Here is a 9,700-nt window from a genome sequence, read left to right as displayed (position 1 = left end):
CTCGACCTTCCGGGCTCAGGCTGTCCTCCCGCCTCAGCCTTCCACGTAGCTGGGACCACAGGAAGAAAGTGCTGGGCTGACAGGCGTAAGCCACAGCGCCCGGCCTCTCCTGCTATTTTCATAGTATAAACATCCAGAAAATAGATACTTAGGGCCCAGGCACGGTGGCTCACGCCTGTCATCCCAGCACCTTGGGACTTGGAGACCAGAGGACTGCCTGAGCCCAAGGGTTGGAGACCAGCCTGTTGCTTGTGGTGAGTGTAGGTTCCCACGCAGTTGCCTGCCCTATCCAGTTTCCCCTGGGTTACCAGGTGCAGCGCTGTGGACGGTTTCACAGCCAGGACACTGGCATGCGTGGTCCCCAGAACCTGGCAGCCGTCCCTGGCCCTTGTACTCGCACGTGTGTTCCGTGCAGGTTTGTCCTGTATGTAGGTTCACGTATTCACCACCACAGTCAAAATACAGAACAGTGTCCAAGGTCCCTCCTGTTGCCCCAGCTTCCTAACTCCCCATGGTGTTGTTCTGCAAAATGATAGTCTAACATCACAGCCAGATAGATGTTGATACGGTCCACTAGCTGGAAGTCTTACCATACTGATCTCTCTATGTGTGGAGTCCTCTTGATGTGGGAATTTCATCATGCCCCTGCTCTTTTTTTTTTTTGAGTTGGAGTCTCACTCTGTTGCCAGGCTGGAGTACAGTGGCATGCTCACTGCCACCGCAGCCTCAACCTGCTGGGCTCAGGCAGTTCTTACGCCTCAACCTTCGAAGTAACTGGAACTACAGGTGTGTGCCACCACACCCAGCTTATTTTTCTTAATTTATGAGATCTCACCAAGTTGCCCAGGCTGGTCTCGAACCCCTGGGCTCAGGCAGTCCTCTCACCTTGGCCTCCCAAAGTCCTGGGATTATAGGCATGAGCCACCGTGCCCAGCCCCCCCCCTTTTTGAGTTGGAGTCTTACTCTGTCACCCAGGCTGGAGTGCAGTAGCACACTCAGGGCCACCCCAGCATCCCCTGCTGGGCTCCGGCAGTCCTTCTGCCTCAGCCTTCCAAGTAGCCAGAACTACAGGCGCACCCTACTATGTCTGGCTAATTTTTGATTTATTGTAGAGACAAGGTCTTACCAGGTTGCCGGGGCTGGTCTCAAACCCGCGGTCTCAGGCAATCCACTCTCCTCAGCCTCCCAAAGTGCTGGAAGTACAGACTGAGCCAACGAGCCTGGACTTTTTTGTTTTTTAAATAGAGATGGAGTCTCGCTATGTTGCCCATGAAAGGCACGGGAAACAGCCAGAAGGATGTCTCCCGAGATGGTGCCAACACTAGGGAACCTTAACAAAGACAACAAAGACCATAAATTCCTGTCTCTCCTGTGCGCGCGAAACTTAAACTCATGTACAAACATTATCTCCCTATAGGAATACTACCTCATAGCTCCCTCCAATAAAGACCCTAAGATGGCTCTGGCTGGCACGGCCAGGCTCAGAGAGCACAGGCCGCCCCCTCCCAAAACCGATAAATACAGACCTCTCTCTTGCCCTCTCTCTCTCACTCCCTTTTCCCACCTGGCGGTTACAGACCTCCTTCCCTCTCCCTGTAGCCGCTGCTCTAATAAATCTCTTGGCCTCAAAGGGTACGTCTCACTGGCGCCATCGTCCTTCAGCCCAGGCTCGTTTCAAACTCCTGGTCTCAAGCGACACTCCTGCCTTGGCCTCCTGAAGTGCTGGGATAACAGGTGTGAGCTACTGTGCCTGGCCTGCAGGGGTTTTAATAAGCGCTTGTTCCCACCCCTCCATAGTGTGATCTCAGGACAGCCCTGCTGATTTACACACAGGAAGGGCTGCCTTCAGGCTGGTTGCTCCCGCTTGCTGATTACCTCTCTGTCCACAGTGGCATCCTGTCAGCACTTGGGAACTTCCTGGCCCAGATGATTGAGAAGAAGCGGAAAAAAGAAAGCTCTCAAAATCTAGATGTCAAGGGACTTCTCAGATATGCCACTTTTGGGTGAGTACCCCCCAAGGCCGGTCTACCCTGTAGCAGACTGGGTGTAGCCACGCTGGGGCACCAAGACCCAACGCTGGGAAAACTCCGATTTGGAAAGATAATTCCTAAAAAGGGCTGAAGTAATCGCTACGGGGAAGAGCTCAGGACAGTGTTTATCATTCGTGTGGTGTGTCTATACATACAGACAGCTTCACAGATTTCACTTATAATTGCATGGGTGGGAGTGGCCATCTTAAATGGGCTGAAAGGCAGACCTGAGGGCAGGTAACTCACCTGAATCTAGAGTCAGAGTTCAGGAATAAAGACCCTGTCCTAGGTTGGAATACTCACTCAATATGACTAGTCAGTTTCTACTTTTTGTTATTTTCATGGTGTAGAAATCCAAAAAAGCCAGGCACGGTGCTCATACCTGTCATCCCAGTACTTTAGGAGGCTGAGACAAGAGGATTGCCTAAGTCCACGGGTTCAAGACCAGCCTGGGCAACATGGCAAGACCTCGTCTCTACAATACATTTAAAAAATTAGCTGGGCTCGGTGGCTCAGCCTGTAATCCCGCGCCTTTGGGAGGCTGAGGTGAGTGGATTGCCTGAGCCCGCAGGTTCGAGACCCACCTGGGCAGTGAGACCTCATCTCTACAATCAATCAAAAAATCAGCTGGGCATGGTGGTGCAAAATGATAGTCCCGGCTACTTGGAAGACTGAGGCAGAAGGATCGCCTGAGCCCAACAGGTTGAGACCGTGGTCGCCGTGACTCACCACTGTCCTCTAGCCTGGGTGACAGAGTGAGAGTCTGACTCAGGAAAAAAATAAACATCCAGACCAGATGTGGTAGCTCAAGCCTGTAACCCCAGTATTTTGGGAGGCCGAGGCAAGAGGATTACCTGAGCCCAGGGGTTCGAGACCCACCTGGGCAACTTGGCAAGACCTTTTCTCTACAGTAAAGCAAAACATTAGCCGTGTATGGTGGCACATGCCTGTAGTTCCAGCTACTTGGAAGGCTGAGGCAGAAGGATCACCTGAGCCAGCAGGTCGAGGCTGCAGAGGCCATGAGCGTGCCACTGAACTTCAGCCTGGGCAACAGAGGGAGACTGACTGAAAACAAATAAATAAACTCAAAATAAAGAAATAAACATCCAGAAAAGATATACTTAGGAATCCTGAATGTCCAGTTTCTGATCCACTTTCTGAATTGTAAAAGCACAGGATTTCAGGAATTTTACCAATTTAATCTGCCCTGAGCTCTTTGGCCAACAGTGTTATACATGGGTTATTTGAAGTCTTTTCCAACTTAGTGGTTTTTTAAAACTCAGTTTATCAAGATCGTTTTCGTACTTGCAAGTATGCTAACTTGAGTCATTGAGGTTTTTTCCCATAATATATTTAATGCAGTAATCCCACCAGAGAGGGTCATGTACCAAGATCACCTAGGAGGCCTAATCCAGTTACACAGTTCTCCCATCCCCAAGGCTCCAGTTTTCTTCCTCACTAAGAATCCCTGGTGTAGGCCGGATAACACCCTACGTCGGGGTGGAAAAACACAATAGAGGATCATTTGTTTAAAGACCCTAATCAGAAACTGAGAGACCTCAGGTCCCTACTCCTCCACTTTTTTTTTTGAATTGGAGTCTTACTTTGCTGCCCAGGCTGGAGTGCAGTGGCATGCTCACGGCCACCACAACCATGACCTGCTGGGCTCAGGCTATCCTTCCTCATATGCCTTTCAAGTAGCACCACCATACCCATCTAATGTTCTGACTTATTGTAGAGATGAGGGCTCACCAAGTTGCCCAAGCTAGTCTCAAACCCCTGGGCTCAGGCAATCCTCTCGCCTTGGCCTCCCAAGGTACTGGGATTACAAGTGTGAGCCACCATGCCCTGCCCCTACACCTTTTTATTGCTGAATTTTGTGGTGCTACAGGGCTTTTGTCCTGAGAGCCATCGTGGCTGGGTTCCATCCTCTCCCAAGTAGACTGTGGTATGAACAGTAGCGATCCAGGCAAGTCCGTGGCAGCTCTGGGTCTTCCTTGCCAGTCACCCCAGAGAGTCAAATGAAAGCTCTCAACCCAGAGATGTGGCTATTTATTTACTACTGAGCACCTTCCCAGAGCCAGACCCTGTTCTGGGCACTGTGGGCACAGCAGTGGAGAGACTCGACCTACCTTGTGGAGTGTGCCTTCTCAGGGGCAAGAGAGACGCTGCGTGACCAGAAAATGAGATAAGGGCAGTGCTCGGCAGAAAGCGGGTCAGGGCCTGGAACAGGCATGGGGCGTGTGCATCAGCTGGGACAATGGGAAAGGGCCCCTGCAGGCTGGCAGTGTGGAAGGAGCTGGCTGCCCAGGAGAATAGGGTGGTGCTGGGGCCCATGGCAGGCACAACCTGAGGCTATCAGAGGCAAGAGAGCCCCCGAAGCAGATGCAGAGAAACCGCTTCTAGACAGTCATGCAGACCGTGTGTTCAGTACTGGGGGCTGTTGGGGAGGCAGGGTTAGGGCCTGGGGCTTGGGGGTGAAGCTGGACCAGGAGGCCAGTGCAGAGCCACAGTCCGACTCACACCACCATGGGGCCACAGGCTCTTCTTCACAGGGCCGCTGAGTCACCACTTCTACCTCTTCCTGGAACGCTGCGTCCCTCCGGAGGTCCCCTTGGCAGGGCTCAAGAGGCTCCTCCTGGACCGCCTCCTCTTTGCACCGGGCTTCCTGCTGTTGTTCTTCCTCGCCATGAACTTTCTGGAGGTGGGTGTTGGGCACAGCACTGACCGCGGCCCTTCAGTTAGGACAGGGACTCTTTTCTGGAGTTAGAGTGTTACTCTATTCCCCAGGCTGGAGTGCAGCAGCATACTCACTGCCACTGCAGCGTCAACCTGCTGGGCTCAAGTGAACCTTTCACCTTAGCCTTCCAAGGAGCTGGAACTGCAGTCTTGGCCACCTCACCGGCTAATTTTATGATCGATTGCAGAGACGAGGTATCACCAAGTTGTCTAGGCTGGTCTCAAATCCCTGGGGTTAGGCAGTCCTCTCACCTTTGCCTCCCAAAGTGCTGGGATGGCAGGCGTGAGCCACTGCGCTTGGCCTAGAACAGGGATTCTTAACTCGACATCCCTGGATGCAATTCAGAGGATCTGCAAACTTTCCACTACACTCAGATCGAAACTTTGAGTTTTCCTTCATGGATGTAAAAAGTAAATGCGAGTGGTATCAGCAGAACCTATGTATCCCCAGTAGAAATGAGATATTTTAATATCAATATCAGTTTTTCTGGTATCTTGAAATGTCATGTATGCTTATTACTACTTGGACCTGGCATTAGGTCTTCTCACTAGATGTGTTTACAGAAGCATATTCAAGCCAGGCATGGTGGCTCAAGCCTGGCAGAGGTGGAGGCAAGAGGATTGTCTGAGCTCAGGTTGCGAGACCAGCCTGGTCAACTTAGTGAGACCTCGTCTCTACAATAAATAAAAAATTAGCCGGGCATGGTAGCGTGTGCCTGTAGTTTCAGCTACTTGGAAGGCTGAGGCGGAAGGATCACCTAAGCCCAGCGGGTCAAGGCTGTGGTGGCCGTGAGTTTGCCACTGCACTCCAGCCTGGGCAACAGAGTGAGACTCCAACTCAAAAAAACGAAGCATATTCAGTGCTTCTTCATTGCTCTTTAAAAAAATAGAGGCTGGGTGTGATGACTTACACCTGTAATTCTAACACTTTGGGAAGCCGAGGCAAGAGGACTGCCTGACACCAGAAGATCAAGACAACTTGCCAGGAACTCATCTCTACAAAAATTAAAAAAGAATTAAGCCGGGCTTGGTGGCTCAGCCTGTAATCCCGTGCCTTTGGGAGGCTGAGGTGAGTGGATTGCCTGATCCTGCGGGTTTGAGACCCGCCTGGGCAGTGAGACCTCATCTCTACAATAAATCAAAAAATCAACCGGGCATGGTAGCGCATGCCTGTAGTTCCAGCTACTTGGAAAGTTGCGGTGGAAGGAACCCCGGAGCCCAGCAGGCGAGGCTGCGGTGGCCGGGAGCGACCACTGCACTCCAGTCTGGGTGACAGAGTGAGACTCCAACTCAAAAAAGAAAAAAAAAAAAGAATTAGCCAGATGTGGTGGCATACACCCATAGTGCCAGCTATTTGAGAGGCTGAAGCAGGAGGATTGCTTAAGCCCAGGAGGTTGAGACTGCAGGCTATGGTGAACCATGATTGCACCTCTGTACACCAGCCTGGGCAACAGAAAAAGAACCTGTGCCAAAAAAAAATTTTTTTTGAGTTGGAGTCTCTGTTGTCCAGGCTGGAGTACAGTGGGACGCACGCCCATGGCCACTCCAGTGTTGACCTGCTGGGCACACGCGATCCTTCTGCCTCAGCCTTCCAAGTAGCCGGAACTACATGTGCATACTACCACACCCAGCTAATTTTTGATTTGTTGTAGAGGCGAGGTCTTGCCAAGTTGCCTGGGCTGGTCTCCAGCCCATAGGTTCAGGCAGTCCACTGGCCTCAGCCTCCCAAAGTGCTGGGACTACAGGCTGAGCCGCGGAGCCCGGCCAAAATTTTTTTAAAAATAATAATGTTAAGAAATAAATTTTAGGCCTGGCGCGGTGGCTCATGTCTATAATCCCAGTGCTTTGGGAGGCCAAGGTGAGAGGACTACGTGAGCCCAGGGTTCGAGACCAGCCTGGGCAACTTGGTGAAACCTCATCTCTACAACAAATCAAAAAATTAACCCAGCATTTTGGGAGGCTGAGGTGAGAGGATTGCCTGAGCCCAGGGGTTCAAGACCAGCCTGGGCAACTTGGTGAGACCTCATCTCTACAATAAATCAAAAATTAGCTGGGTGTGATGGCATGTGCCTATAGTTCCAGCTACTTGGAAGGCTGAGGCGGAAGGATCACTGGAGCCCAGCAAGTTGAGGCTGCAGTGGCCGTAAACATGCCACTGTATTCCAACCTGGGTGACAGAGTGAGACTTCGACTCAAAAAAAAACCAAGCAGCATAAAAGAGGCACATATATTAGTCTATCATAAAATTGTTTTCTGATTATTTTGGTAATTGTCTCAGTATAATTGGCAACTTTATAGTTCTATGTATTTTATTTTATACATGATAAAACATGATTCTGAGAAGGGAGTCCTAGGGCTTTATCAGACTGCCGAAGAGACCCACGGTACAGCAAGTTGAAGCCCCAGTGGAAACACAGAAGCCTGTGTGGCTCTGCCTGGAACAATCGTAAGTGCTCTAAAGAGATTAAACTGCTGGCACAAACTTAAAATCAGCATCCACCACGTTGGCGGTGTGTTCACATGTACTCACCAGATGTGCCTGTTTCTAAATGGCTCCGTTCCAGGAGGAGGGCACCAGCTTGTGCTGTGTGTCTGAGCTGTGTCATGTTCTGCCCTGAGAGTAAATTGTTTTAACCAATCACAGCAAGTAAACGCTACATATTCGGGTTTTATTTTATTTTATTTGAGTTGGAGTCTCACTCTGTCGCCCAGACTGGAGTGCAGTGGCCGTTCCCGGCCACCGTAGCCTCGACCTGCTGGGCTCCGGTGATCCTTCCGCCTCAGCCTTCCAAGTAGCTGGAACTACAGGCACGCGCTACCACGCCCGGCTAATTTTTTGATTTATTGTAGAGGTGAGGTCTTGCCAAGTTGCCCAGGTGGGTCCCGAACCCGTGGGCTCAGACAATCCACTCACCTCAGCCTCCCAAAGCACGGGATTACAGGCTGAGCCACTGAGCCTGGCTGAAACTTTTTTCTTTATTCTTCTGTTTCTACCTAAGACAAATCATAGTAAAAACAATTTACTTGCAAAATAAATTTTAGTCTTTTTTTTTTCCTTTTGCTTAGTAATATGCATTTACGTTTCCTTTGTATCTTTCCATGGAGGAAACATAAATGACTTAATTTATTGAGAGGACAAAAAGAATCCACAGTGGGAGGGGACCCAAGGGGGTTGCCTTTTTTTTTTTTTAATAGTGTTTTTTTTTTTTGAGTTGGAGTCTCACTCTGTCGCTCAGGTTGGAGTGCAGTGGCCGCTCCCAGCCCCTGCAGCCTCGACCTGCTGGGCTCCGGCGATCCTTCTGCCTCAGCCTTCCGAGTAGCCGGAATTACAGGCATGCGCTACCACGCCTGGCTGATTTTTTGATTTATTGTAGAGATGAGGTCCCACTGCCCAGGCGGGTCTCGAACCCGCGGGCTCAGGCAATCCACTCACCTCAGCCTCCCAAAGACGCGGGATCACAGGCTGGGCCACCGAGCCCGGCTTATAGTGTCTTTAAATCCCTGGTAAAGTGGCCTTCCCTTCTTGTTCTTTTTCATGGTGGCTCTCCCTGGGCATTCAGTCTCCCAAATGACATTCAGAATCATCGTATTGGGCCCATTTTTCTCCAGTTCCTGACTGGTGTAGATTGGGCCCTCATGTACTTTGGGGGTGCTCTGGACTGATGGATAGCGAGGCCATAGGTAGTAGGTACGACACCCTGGCCCAGCGTGAGTCACATCTGCAGGTTCTCTGCGAAGGGCAATGCAGGTAGCAGGTATCATCCCTCAGTGTGAGCAATCGGCCACCTCAGTGTCTGATGATTCTCCATCTTGATGCTTGGCGCTAATTAAGTACACGTCCATGCTGTCTCCACAGGAATCAGCATGAGAGCTTGGGTGCCCATGACCCCAATTCCGAGGAATACAAGTTGCTCACCCTCCACCTTTTCCCTCTGCAGGGGAAAGACGCCTCAGCCTTTGCTGCCAAGATGAGGGGCAGCTTCTGGCCAGCGCTGAGGATGAACTGGAGGGTCTGGACACCTCTGCAGTTCATCAACATCAACTACGTCCCTATACAGGTGAGGCCCACAGGGCTCAGCCTCTGTCAGACATATTTCCGATCAGCTTTATTTTTTCCTTCTTTCAATGAGTTGTCGATTTTCTCCAGCCTTGGTTTCATCCCAGTGTCTAGACTCCTAGACCACCCTTGGTTTTCGCTCATGACCCTGAACCATTGACAGTTCAGGATCTGAGGAGGCGAAGCAACACAAAGGCGTGTCCTAAGCGGTTGTCTGTGTCTCATGAATCTGTTCAACAAATTCTCATTAAAAGCCCCCATGCCAGGGATGCACACAGGTTTTCTTTTTTTTTTTTTTGAGTTGGAGTCTCACTCTGTCACCCAGACGAGTTCAGTGGTATGCTCCTGTCCACCATAGCCGCGACCTGCTGAACTCCGGCAATCCTTCCGCCTCAGCCTTCCAAGTAGCCGGAACTACAGGCGCGTGCTATCACGCCCGGCTAATTTTTGATTTATTGCAGAGACGAAGTCTTACCAAGTTGCCCAGGCAGGTCACGAACCTGCAGGCTCAGGCAATCCGGTCGTCTCGGCCACCCAACGTGCTGGGATTACAGGCTGAGCCACCAAGCCCGGCCTGCACACAGGTTTTCTAGTCATTGAAACATTCCAGGTGCCAGGAGTGTAGAATCAGGGCAATTTGAATCTGTGCTCTGAGGCTGCAGTGCTCAGACTAGACCAAAAAAACATTCTACTTTCATTTAAAAGCAAGAGAGAGAGAGAAACTGCTGGGTGCAGTGGCTCATGCCTGTAATCTGTAATCCCAGCACTTTGCAAGGCCTAGGCGGGAGGATCGCTTGTGTCTAGGAGTTTAAGACCAGGCTGGGCAACATAGTGAGACTCTACCTCTACAAAAAAAAATTTTTTTTTTTTTTTT

At 50.7% G+C, this 9,700-nt stretch overlaps 1 protein-coding gene across 1 annotated transcript in view; it reads left to right on the top strand.

Moving 5' to 3' along the window:
• Positions 1–9,700, top strand: part of PXMP2 (peroxisomal membrane protein 2) — a 17,159-nt gene that overhangs the window by 4,371 nt on the left and 3,088 nt on the right. The window contains exons 3-5 of the mRNA XM_008053343.2: positions 1,890–2,003; positions 4,572–4,734; positions 8,708–8,827. Of these exons, the coding sequence (XP_008051534.1) occupies positions 1,890–2,003; positions 4,572–4,734; positions 8,708–8,827 (397 nt within the window). The remainder of the gene's footprint in view (positions 1–1,889; positions 2,004–4,571; positions 4,735–8,707; positions 8,828–9,700) is intronic.

This window comes from Carlito syrichta, unplaced genomic scaffold (assembly GCF_000164805.1).
Source record: "Carlito syrichta isolate Samal-C Ts95f unplaced genomic scaffold, Tarsius_syrichta-2.0.1 Scaffold288080, whole genome shotgun sequence".
Classification (NCBI taxonomy): domain Eukaryota; kingdom Metazoa; phylum Chordata; class Mammalia; order Primates; family Tarsiidae; genus Carlito; species Carlito syrichta.
The sequence above is the reverse complement of the archived record's forward strand: the minus strand, read 5'-3'. Positions and strand labels throughout refer to the sequence as shown.